Genomic DNA, 12,643 nt, shown 5'->3' with positions numbered 1-12,643 from the left:
GATCTAAGGCACTCTGAGATCACTCATATAGACATGTCATTCTAACAGACTGACAATTAGCCAAACTATGGCTCTCCATCCTTTGTAGAGGTCCAGCATCCTCCAGAGGTTGATAAGGCATTTTGAATTCTAGAAACAGCTGGAGAGTCTACCTCTAGTATAGTGGGTGTAGAAGGATAACAGTAAAATCGCTCCTAAGGTGTTCAATCTATTTCATGAATTAATTGTATTCTGTTTCTTTTTGATAGATTCTGCGGATCAAATTTCCGTATTTCAGTTTGGAGGCAAGTTCCAGGTGCAACTTTGATTTCCTTCAAATTCATGATGGGGAATCAATGGCAAGCTTCATGTTGGGGAAGTTTTGTGGTACCCAGGTTCCAGAAGAATTGTTCAGCTCTCACAATGCCTTATATATCTGGTTCAGCTCAGATCACATGTTCAGAGCTGGGGGATTTCGGATCACATGGGAGTCTCGTGACCCAGGTGCTAATCCAATTTATTTACATTCGAAATATATATGTCTGACAGGACCTAATTTATACGATAATTCCCACAATGTAACGTGTGAAATTTATTTGTAACACTGTTTTGGATTGGTCTTTAAACCAAAAACATATGTTCACTAACTGAAAAGAGCTGCTCAAACACATTTTATATATATATATATATATATATATATATATATATATATATATATATATATATATATTTTATTGTAATAAAGTATGGCATTCACTGGAATCTCACACAGGTTTGCTGATCAATTTCACTGTTTACTAGCAGTTGTCAGGATGGCTAAACCGTTTCAGCAATGGTACAGCAATCATATCCAGCAAAAGTATCACAAAATCTCCCACTACCTACATCTGGCTAAACATTAGTTCCCTGTCTACTAGCCGGCCACTTACTGGCATCCCAAGCAGAGCAGAGACAGAGGAAATTGCCTAGCAGCTTTTTAAAACGCCTCTCACAGGTGCACCCATTAACCAATCTGCTGTCAGACTGACACAAAGGGAGACCTGAGCTGGCCTTGTAAATGGAGCACACCCTCCTCTTTCCATTTACACCCCAGGGACCCTCGCCAGTTTTTCCTAAAGCTGAATACACTTATTGGGAGGCTTCTTCCCATACAAGACAATCTCTCTGAGTTTCTAGAGCATACAAGACAGAGAGCCTGGGATGTATACCTCTGCCATTCACCACTTGTCCAGTGCTTTTGTCACAGTATATATATGACTGATGTGAATGATTAAATATTCTCTGTACATCGCTGCGTAATATGGTGGTGCTATATAAATAAATGATAATTATATCAATAAAATATTAATAATTAATAAGTAAACCCCTTCCCTGCAGAATTATCATCACAGATAACCACCATAGATATATATGGGGTAGAAAAAACTCTTTGGCTGATGCTTTTGTCCTAGTAAATCTGCCCCTTATTGCCTCAATTTTTATTACATTTAATTAAGTACCTAACAAAGTTAAACAACACTTGTTATTTTGTTAGACAGATTGTCAGAAATGTGTGTATAACTGATACCCTAGGTCTACCCTGCCACCACTAAATGACTATCTCCATTTTGTATTGTTTAATGCTACAGCCACATGATTGCTCCTGTACCTTTGTTAGGTGACTACACGCTGCAGAGTCATTCACTTGTTCAAGTAGAACGGTCATCTAAACTAAGTTTCATTTTCTTTTTAGTGTGTGGGGGTCAACTATCAGATCCCCACGGATCAATTTTCTCCCCTGGTTATCCTGGTAACTATCCTACTAATCGAGACTGTTACTGGACTATCTCCACTGACCCGAATCATTACATCACCTTTGCCTTTGGAACATTAAGTCTGGAAACACATTTCACCTGTGAAAATGATTACCTGGAGGTACAGAACTTAGCAAGATGTTGTTTATATGTTGTTTAATTTAGATTTAGAATTATATGTGTTATTCATATACATTGTAAGTGTATACAAATATATACATTGTAAGTGTCATCTGTCAGCTTCACTTCATGTTGTCAGCTGTCAGACTGGATCATTATTCACCTTAGAATTCAGTATTACATAATCACAAACACATTTTGAAACGCACCATGTTTAATTCCACGTGTTTTGAACTCAAACATTCAATAATGAAAACAGTTTGGTCCTACCACCAGGGTGCTTTCCTTTAAACGCCCCAAAACTTTGTAGAGGATCTGATTTTTTAGATGCTTTAACTATGCGGTTGGGAATGTAGTTCAAGCTAATATGTATTAACTGTCTTGTAACATTTATTTAAATCTCACCATTCTGCTTTCTGTGGTGAGGGAGATAGCTTACGTGTAATTGTAAACCCTCCTGTACTGTGAGATGGGTAGAGGGATGGCAGGGAGAGCTAGATAGGTAACGGAAACAAGAAAACATATGAATTAATTAAATAGTAATGACAATGTAATTAATGAAAGATGCTATAAAGTCATTAACACAGTAGGCACCAGCTTGTCCATGCCCTTCTGTAAATACAAGTCCACATACGTTCATTTTATGTTACAATATAACATGTTTTCTTCACATTAGATTCGAGATGGGCTTCTGTCCCAAGACCCCGTCCTCGGCAAGTACTGCAGCACCCAATCCCCCGCTCCTCTCCAGACATCTGGCCCATATGCCTGGGTTCATTTTCATTCTGATAGTACCCTAACAGACAGAGGATTTCAGATCACCTATATAACATCATCCTGTGAGTATGAGTACTGCTGAGTTGAGTCTTGCCCCCCCAGGATAAAATTTGTCAGCCCTCCCTTGCCTGGCACTACCACCACTCCTCTGTCCTACAATGACTACATTGAAAATTAGTTGCACTAGCAAACTGTACTGCAACCTATCAGACATCCTGCATATACTGTCAAAAATGTTTAACATGGTCATTTCTTTCTGTGCTTTCTTAGGGAAAAATATGTTTTTGTAGTCATTGTCTGTTTTCTTCAGACAGGATAATTTCATACATTTTTGTGTAAGGTGATTCAGAAAGTCAGAAAACAAATATGTGGATAGCAAACAAATTATGTGTAATCTATAAAAGTGACAGTTTAATAAAAATGACGGCAAACTGCCAACACTCAGCGGGGTAAGTAACCACCTTGTGATGTATTTAACCCAAAATGTTCATACTGCCACTTTTATAGTATATCCCCATTAGAATATGATTGGTTGCCATGGGTAACACTACCTTTTCCCTTTGCACAGATTTTCCTAACTGGCCCTAACTTCAATTGCAAATGTGACTTTGGAAATGATTGTTTCGGGGTAAAGAGATAATAACACGTTTACTTAGTGTACATATTCCTGCCTATAGTAAGATATTCAATGTGCTCTGTATCTTTTCCTATGTTTCAGCTGGACCTTCGTGTGGAGGGAACTTCACAGATACTGAAGGCTTCATCCTGTCCCCCTCATGGCCTAATGCTTACACCGGCAACAAGCAATGTATCTATATTGTTACACAAGCACCCAATGAACAGATCAACCTAAGATTTACTCACATGGATTTACAAAGTGCCACTGGCTGTTCCCTCAGTCTTATTGAGGTAATGTGTCAATACCAGTTCTGTGGTAAAATAAAAATAACCACACATTTAAAATAGTAACATTCTAAAAAAACATTCTTTACTGGCAGCCAGAATTCCAGTGGCGGAACTACCGTGTGTGCATGGGGTCCGACTGCTACGTGGCCCGTAATAGAGGGGGTCACGACACTGACAGTGCACCCCCTCCGAGGACCCCATGGGGACACCCCAAGCCCCCCTACATCACCCCTGAGGCTACTGCTCTGCTTTGAATAGAGCTGAGCACAGTTAGGACCAGGCTGGGCTGGGGGGGCCGGGGGTCCCATATTGGGCTACCTTGGGCCGGGTCACTGGGCCACCTCCATTTTTTTCTTTTAAAATGTTGCTAATAGGCTGCTGAGTCAAGTCTTGGCCCCCCGGGCTAAAATTTGTCAGCCCTCCCCTGAGCACAGTCCTCTTTTCTACGCATGCCCGAGCTCAGACAGGAGACGTGATGATCTGCAACCTCATTTAGTAAAATCAGAAAACATAAAGAAAGAAAAATAAATATGCTCAACACAAAAGCTTATTGCCTGTTATATGTTTATAATGTGGCATTAATGACATTGATGTCTTCTGTAGATTAGAGATGGAGGTACAGAGGCGGCACCTTTGATTGGCAGGCACTGCAACACCACAATACCGGCTCCAATCACATCAAGTTCCAACACACTGTGGATAAAGTTCAAGTCAGATGCTTCAGCTACAAAATCCAGTTTCAGAGCCTTCTATCAAGTTGGTAAGAATATCAACAGTCCAGTTAAAAGCAGCTGAAGACTGTTACTTTACTGTACATTAAAGGACAGCCAAAGCCATACCTGAGCAATGCTCTCTCCACATTTAGGTTTGATCAGCACCTGAAGGGTTCCCATCACCTATACACAGTGAAAAAACACTCATTCCAATGCAGCCTATCAATTCACTAGGAGCCAGTGACATCACTGAGGCACAAAATGATGTCATTATAGTAATTCCAAGTGAATAAAATAAACTGCAAACTCATGAATATTGATACCACCCATAAAATGGCTTTACTTCTTAAAGCCGGGTTATCTAGCCTTGAAAAAACTTTCACTGTCAAAATTGTAAAAGATGCATTTTGGCTCACAAATTAAATATAGTGTAGTGTAAATAAGTAACGTAATAAACAAAGAGCAAAATTATCAACATTCCATAACATGTACATAAACTAATAAGTAGGATAAATGTATATATACATCAATAAGTTGTAGAAGATCAAGGGCTAGACTTACTTAACTGTGGGCTTGAAAAAGTGGAGATGTTGCCTATAGCAACCTATCAGATTCTTGCTGTCATTTTGTAGCATGTACTAAATAAATGATAAGTAGAAGCTGGTTGGTTGCTATCGGCAACATCTCCACTTTTTCAAACCCGCAGTTTAGTAAATATACCCTCAAATGTTCTTTTGTCCAAAATCATGGGAACCACGCCGAATTCCAGATTAGGGGACGGGATAACTGCAGACCAATTATGTTCTCTCATACACTGAGAGCAGAGAGGCTGGTTTCCATTAACAATAAGTTAAACCTGTCACCACTATACTGACTTGTGCAGGAGAGACACATAAGAGAGTTTGGTCATAGCCAGTCACTGTCAGGAACCAGGACGGGACTGAGTATGATCGGTAAGGGAGAGCCAAGCCAGTGCTAGCCTGTGGTTGTATTCACACAGTTGCCAACACCAGTGCCAGATGCAACATCTGCTGAGCTGGTGGTGGTGGTGCAAATGGTGGCAGCAAGGTGGCTCAGTGGTTAGCACTTTTGCCTCTCAGCACTGGGGTCATGAGTTCAATTCCCGACCATGGCCTTATCTGTGTGGAGTTTGTATGTTCTCCCTGTGTTTGCGTGGGTTTCCTCCGGGTGCTTTGGTTTCCTCCCACACTCCAAAAACATTGGTAGGTTAATTGGCTGTTATAAAATTGACCCTAGTCTCTCTCAATCTATCTGTCTGTCTGTCTGTGTGTGTGTGTGTGTTCGGGAATTTAGACTGTAAGCTCCAATGGGGCAGGGACTGATGTGAGTGAGTTCTCTGTACAGCGCTGCGGAATTAGTGACGCTATACTAATAAATGGGGATGATGATGGTGGCTGTAGGTAGGGGTCCGGCGGTGGCACGGGAGGACTGCCGTAAGGAGGATTAGTATCATCATGAGTAATGAGTGAGAACACTTTGGTTGCCTACTGGCCCAGTGTGTCACAATAAAACTGTCTCTGGCTGTGTTGATGATGATGATGATGATGATATGTTTATTTTTAGACATGATTTACAAGGTAGGTCATGATACCCATTTACAAAGTTGTCCTGGCTAAGGAACAGGTTACAATCAAGTGGAGCATTGAAGAAGTTTCATCTACATAACAGATAAATAAGTAGTTAAACAAGCTAAACCTAAACACATTTTACAGCTTATTCAAAACAGGTGCACCCAGTAAAATACTGAGCTCAATCCTACCTTGAACTGGGAGAGTTGTTTTTTAGCGGAGTTTAGGAATATATTACAACTTTACTTATTTACTTCCTTGGACTATACAAACAGCAAAACATGTGACATGGGAAGGGGTTTTGAACACACAGGGATGACTTTTAATGTCATGCTTTACTATATCTTCTTTATAAATGATTTATTTAGCGTTTATATGTTTCTGTTGGTTCAATGAGAAGCTCTTACACAACACATCTACAATATGTGGTTTTGTTTCAATCTCCTATTAGATGATCTGACGATAATAAATTAAAACCATGTCAGACATGTCCAAAATGAAGATTTCTGACTGAACAGAGAGACATAACCAAATCTATTAAACATAGCTATTAATCAACCTACTATTCTGGAATTTTCTGGTGAAACTATATTTCAAGCCTTATATTCAAATAATAAATACTAGAAAGTTGTTAAAAAATCTTCTTTAGGAATTGAAAAGTTTTAATTATTTAGAATTATAAAGTGTTGAGCTGATGTATATCTCTAAATGTTCTGTTCTTCTACAGCATGTGGGGGTATGTTATCTGGACGCGGAGTCATTCGTACCCCTCATTATCCCAATGCATACTATCGGGAGAGGACCTGTGAGTGGACTATTACTCAGCCAGAAGGAGAAGTGGTTCAGTTTAATTTTGACTCATTTTACCTCTTGACGGGTACAGCGTGTAGCTCTAATTATGTTGAGGTGAGGAAACGGCAGAACAGTAGGTAGATCTTACTCAGTCACTGCATTCCTCAAGCAGTCAGCTCAGCTTAACATGGGATCTCTAAAAGCAGCGCAGATATTTTATATTTTGTGCCTTTTGCGTCCTCTTCTGCTTTTAGTGCACAGTTGCGTACATTCATAAACTCAAGTGTACCCTTAATATACACCGGTCAGCCACAACATTAAAACCACCAGTGAGGTGAATAACATAGATTATCTCATTACAATGTCACCTGTCAAGGGGTGAGACATATTAGATAGTAAGTGAACAGTCAGTTCTTGAAGTTGATGTTTTGAAAGCAGGAAAATTAGGCAAGTGTAAGGATCTGAGCGACTTTGATAAGGGTCAAATTGTGAAGTCTAGACGAATGGGTCAGAACATCTCCAAAACGGCAGGTCTTGTGGGTTGTTCCTGACATGCAGTGGTTAGTACCTACCAAAAGTGGATCAAGGAAGGACAACCAGTGAACTGGCGACAGGGTCAAGGGCGCCCAAGTCTCATTGGTGCGCGAGGGGAGCGAAGGCTAGCCCGTCTGGTCCAATCCCACAGAGGAACTACTGTAGCGCAAACTGCTGAAAAAGTTATGGTAGAAAGGTGTCAGAACACATGGAGCACCGTAGTTTGCTGTGTATGCGGCAGCCTAGCCGCAGACCAATTAGAGGACCCATGTCCACCGCCAAAAGCACCTACAATGGGCACATGAGTGCCAGAACTGGACCATGGAGCAATGAAAGGTGGCCTGGTCTGATGACGTTTTCTTATACATCGTGTGTATGGCCGTGTGTGTGCGTCGTTTACCTAGGGAAGGGATGGATGCACTATGGGAAGAAGGCAAGCCGGTAAAGGCAGTGTGATGCTCTGGCCAGTGTAATAGGAGGACCAACCAATCACAAGCATCATTTAAGAGATCCCTCTCAAACCCCCTCCCCCAATCTGCCGCCATATAAAAGCGGTGAATTAATTTGTATCTGTATTACATAGGGATGTGCACCGGCGACTTTTGAGGTCTCGTGTTTTGTGTTTTGGATCCGGATTTTCGTTATTTTTGAGGTTCGGATTTGTCTCGCAAAACACTTGACGAAAGGTCTCGGTTCGGATTTAAGGTATTGGATTCGGATTTTTTTTGAAAAAAACATAAAAAGTTTAAAAATCAAGTTTTTGGGCTTATTTTCACTCCTAGGCTATTATTAACCTCAATAACATTCAATAACAAGCATTTCCACTAATTTACAGTGTATTGTGAACACCTCACAATATAGTTATTAGTCCAAAACGTTGCAACAAGGTATCTTTCTGGACTGCGTAGAGGAGTGGGTCACCACAATATATATTAAAAACCCTGAACTTTTATGATTCGCACCAATAATTGTACCTGGACTGCGTAGAGGAGTGGGTCACCACAATATCTTAAAAACCCTGAACTTTTATGAATCGCACCAATAAATGTACCTGGACTGCGTAGAGGAGTGGGTCACCACAATATCTTAAAAACCCTGAACTTTTATGAATCGCACCAATAAATGTACCTGGACTGCGTAGAGGAGTGGGTCACCACAATATCTTAAAAACCCTGAACTTTTATGAATCGCACCAATAAATGTACCTGGACTGCGTAGAGGAGTGGGTCACCACAATATATATAATAAGAAAACCATCAACTTGTTTGATTCGCACCAATAAATGTACCTGGACTGCGTAGAGGAGTGGGTCACCACAATATATTAAAAACCCTGAACTTTTATGAATCGCACCAATAAATGTACCTGGACTGCGTAGAGGAGTGGGCACTGGGCACCACAATAAAATATATAAAAAACCTTCAACAGGTCTGCATTACACTACACATACGGCTGCTCCTCCATCCTCTCCATCATATACATGTTGGAGTTTTAGCGTGTGACAACCTCTTGTTTTTGATAATGTCAGTGCATTTTGAATATTTTTCAATTTGCCCCACACCACTGAATGTACTTTATCTATGATACGCATCTATCTATCTTGACTGCGTAGTGTGGTGGCCCCGGTACACAATTTGGTACCGAGGCCACAATATAATTAAAAAACCCTCCACGTGTCAGAATTCCACCAAACAAGTATCTGGACTGCGTAGTGGGGTGGCCCCGGTACCCAACTTGATACCGGGGCCACAATAAAATAAATACACCCTCCACGTGTCAGAATTCCACCAAACAAGTATCTGGACTGCGTAGTGGGGTGGCCCCGGTACCCAACTTGATACCGGGGCCACAATAAAATAAATACACCCTCCACGTGTCAGAATTCCACCAAACAAGTATCTGGACTGCGTAGTGGGGTGGCCCCGGTACCCAACTTGATACCGGGGCCACAATAAAATAAATACACCCTCCACGTGTCAGAATTCCACCAAACAAGTATCTGGACTGCGTAGTGGGGTGGCCCCGGTACCCAACTTGATACCGGGGCCACAATAAAATAAATACACCCTCCACGTGTCAGAATTCCACCAAACAAGTATCTGGACTGCGTAGTGGGGTGGCCCCGGTACCCAACTTGATACCGGGGCCACAATAAAATAAATACACCCTCCACGTGTCAGAATTCCACCAAACAAGTATCTGGACTGCGTAGTGGGGTGGCCCCGGTACCCAACTTGATACCGGGGCCACAATACCTCCTCCAAACATGCTACAGACAATTCGTCATTGAGATCCCATTAAGTATGTTAAAGACAGACAGGGTCCAAGTGTTATTAGTTGACTTTGTAAAGAAAAAAACTGTCCCTGTTGCACATAGTCGTGCAATGAAGACTTACTTTTTCATTTAAAGGCACGATCTTTCAAGTGTAGTGTTTGTAAGTCTAAGTCATATTATACTTTTGGTAAAATTGGTTTTTTTTGTTCCTCTTTATGTTAATTAATTAGTAATAGAATTAAAGTAGGAAATAGAATTAAATAGAATTAAAGTAGGAAATAGAGTGGTATAGAGTTGTAGTGTGGTATAGATAGAGTGGTCCACACAATATAATAATAAAACCCTCAACTGGTCTGAATTCCACCAAACAAGTATCTTGACTGCGTAGTGTGGTGGCCCCGGTACACAATTTGGTACCGAGGCCACAATATAATTTAAAAACCCTCCACGTGTCGGAATTCCACCAAACAAGTATCTGGACTGCATAGTGGGGTGGCCCCGGTACCCAATTTGATACCGGGGCCACAATACCTCCTCAAAACATGCTCCAGACAATTCGTCATTGACAGACCCCAGACAGACAGGGTCGTAGTGTTATTGTTTGACTTTGTAAACCCAAAAAAATGTCCCTGTTGCACTTGCACATAGTCGTGCAATGAAGACTGACTTTTTCATTTAAAGGCACGATCTTTAAAGTGTCAGAAAGAGAGAGAAGACACAGGAGAGGAGAGTTGTAGCTGGGGACCTGGGGTGGAAGCTCCCAGGCTCCCCCAGCATTGCCTGGAAGTCTGAGCGTGGTGACTGAGCCAGGGCAAGGATGGTGTGCCCTGGATGAGGGGGAGAACTCCATGCCACTATAGTGAACCCAAGAGAGAGGGGGACACTGCACATGGAAGAGGCCCTGGAGTGAGGGCTGCTACAAGAGGCATGGTAGCTGTAGTGTCAGATCCTGAGGCTGAGAGTACACAGAGTGACGTGTCAGAGCACAGGAGACATTATCCCCGCAGAGGAGGGATGAGCTGCAGTTGAGAGGTCTGCTGTTGAAATAGGACATGCACACTTTAACAAACCAATCATTTCAGCGACAGGGCCTACCAAACAACTTTGACTGAAATGATTGGTTTGTTTGGGCCCCCACACCAAAAAAGCTATTCATCTCTCCCTGTACAGACTAAACAGGCTCTACTGAGGCAAGATGTCGTCCTCATCCTCAACCTCTGATTCCTCTCCCCCTACAGTGTGTACTTCCTCCTCATCACACATTATCAATTCGTCCCCGCTGGACTCCACAACCACAGGTCCCTCTGTAGTATCTGGAGGGCAGTGCTGTACTTCATTGAGGAATTGATTATTCATTTTTATAAACATCATTTTTTCAACGTTGTGAGGAAGCAACCTCCTTCGCCGCTCACTGACCAGGTTCCCCGCTGCACTAAAAACTCTTTCCGAGTACACACTGGAGGGGGGACAACTCAGGTAAAATAGAGCCAGTTTGTACAGGGGCTTCCAAACTGCCTTTTTTTCCTGCCAGTAACAATATGGACTGTCTGACATGTCTACTTGGATGGTGTCAGCAAAGTAATCATCCACAATTTTTTCTATTGTGACAGCATCCAATGCAGCGAGAGTAGACATGTCTGCAATGGTTGGCAGGTCCTTCAGTCCGGACCAGATGTTATCAGCATCCCCGCCAGTGCCTCTTTTGGGAAAACTGAGCTTTTTCCTCGCAGCCATAGATGTGGAAGAAAATGAGGGTGGAGCTGTTGGCATGTCACGGTCCTCTTCAGAGGACAATCTCCTGACCAGCAGGTCTTTGCACCGCTGTAGATTTGTGTCCGCCGGAAACAGAGACACAACATACGCTTTAAACCGAGGATCGAGCACGGTGGCCAGAATGTATTCCTCTGACTTTAAAAGAGTGACCACCCTCGGATCCTGGCAAAGCGTACGAAGGGCTACATCCACAAGAGCTACATGCTTGCTGTAATCGCAATGGCTTACCAGCTCCTCCCTCACTTTCTCCAGCTGCTTCTGCAACAGCCTGATCAGGGGAATGACCTGACTCAAGCTGGCAGTGTCGGAACTGACTTCTCGTGTGGCAAGTTCAAATGGCTGCAGAACCTTGCACAACACGGAAATCAGTCTCCACTGCGCTTGACTGAGGCGCATCCCCACTCCTTTGCCTATGTCGTAGGTGGCTGTGTAGGCCTGAATGGCCTTTTGCTGCTCCTCCATCCTCTGCAGCATATAGAGGGTGGAGTTCCAGCGCGTCACAACCTCTTGTTTGAGGTGATGGCAGGGCAGGTGCAAGCTTTTTTGATGTGCCTCTAGTCTGCGGTAGGCACTGGCTGAATGCCGAAAGTGTCCAGCAATTTTGCGGGCCACCGCAAGCATCTCCTGCACACCCCTGTCACTCTTGAGGTAATGCTGCACCACCAAATTAATGGTGTGGGCAAAACATGGGACGTGCTGGAAATTGCCCATATTTAATGCCCGCACAATGTTACTGGCATTGTCTGACACCACAAATCCCCATGAGAGTCTAAGTGGGGTAAGCCACTGGGAGATAATTTCCCTCATTTTCTCTAATATGTTGGCAGCGTTGTGCCTCTTATTAAAGCCTGTAATGCACAATGTTGCCTGCCTTTGCATGAGCAGCCATTTTGTAGATGCTGCTACTGATGCAGCTGTTGCTGTTGCTGCGGAAGGGGATGCATCTACCCAGTGGGCTGTCACAGTCATATAGTCCTTCGTTTGCCCAGAACCACTTGTCCACATGTCCGTGGTTAAGTGGACAGTGGGTACAACCGCATTTTTAAGAGCACTGAGGACACTTGATCGTACTTCTCTGTACATTTTTGGTATCGCCTGCCTAGTGAAGTGGAATCTCGAGGGGATTTGGTACCGGGGACACAATACCTCCATCAACCCTCTAAATCCCACTCCACTGATGGCAGACACCGGGCGCACGTCTAACACCAACATTGCAGTTACAGCCGCAGTTATACGCTTTGCAATAGGGTGACTACTATCGTATTTGGTGGTCATGGCAAACGACTGTTGGACGGTCAATTGTTTGGTGAAAGACTTAGCGGTCTTACGACTTCCCCTCTGGGAAGATGACCGACTAACAGCAGCAACAGCAGCAGTGGCAGTAGTAGGCGT

At 42.8% G+C, this 12,643-nt stretch overlaps 1 protein-coding gene across 1 annotated transcript in view; it reads left to right on the top strand.

The window, feature by feature from the left end:
• The window catches only part of CUBN (cubilin), a 184,331-nt gene that overhangs the window by 26,268 nt on the left and 145,420 nt on the right, over window positions 1-12,643 (top strand). Inside the window, exons 14-19 of the mRNA XM_075211910.1 lie at window positions 249-483; window positions 1,712-1,893; window positions 2,569-2,731; window positions 3,388-3,578; window positions 4,179-4,335; window positions 6,605-6,783. Coding sequence (XP_075068011.1) covers window positions 249-483; window positions 1,712-1,893; window positions 2,569-2,731; window positions 3,388-3,578; window positions 4,179-4,335; window positions 6,605-6,783 — 1,107 coding nt within the window. The remainder of the gene's footprint in view (window positions 1-248; window positions 484-1,711; window positions 1,894-2,568; window positions 2,732-3,387; window positions 3,579-4,178; window positions 4,336-6,604; window positions 6,784-12,643) is intronic.

Source organism: Mixophyes fleayi, chromosome 5, assembly GCF_038048845.1.
Source record: "Mixophyes fleayi isolate aMixFle1 chromosome 5, aMixFle1.hap1, whole genome shotgun sequence".
In the NCBI taxonomy this organism is placed as follows: domain Eukaryota; kingdom Metazoa; phylum Chordata; class Amphibia; order Anura; family Limnodynastidae; genus Mixophyes; species Mixophyes fleayi.
This window is presented reverse-complemented; position numbering and strand designations above follow the sequence as displayed.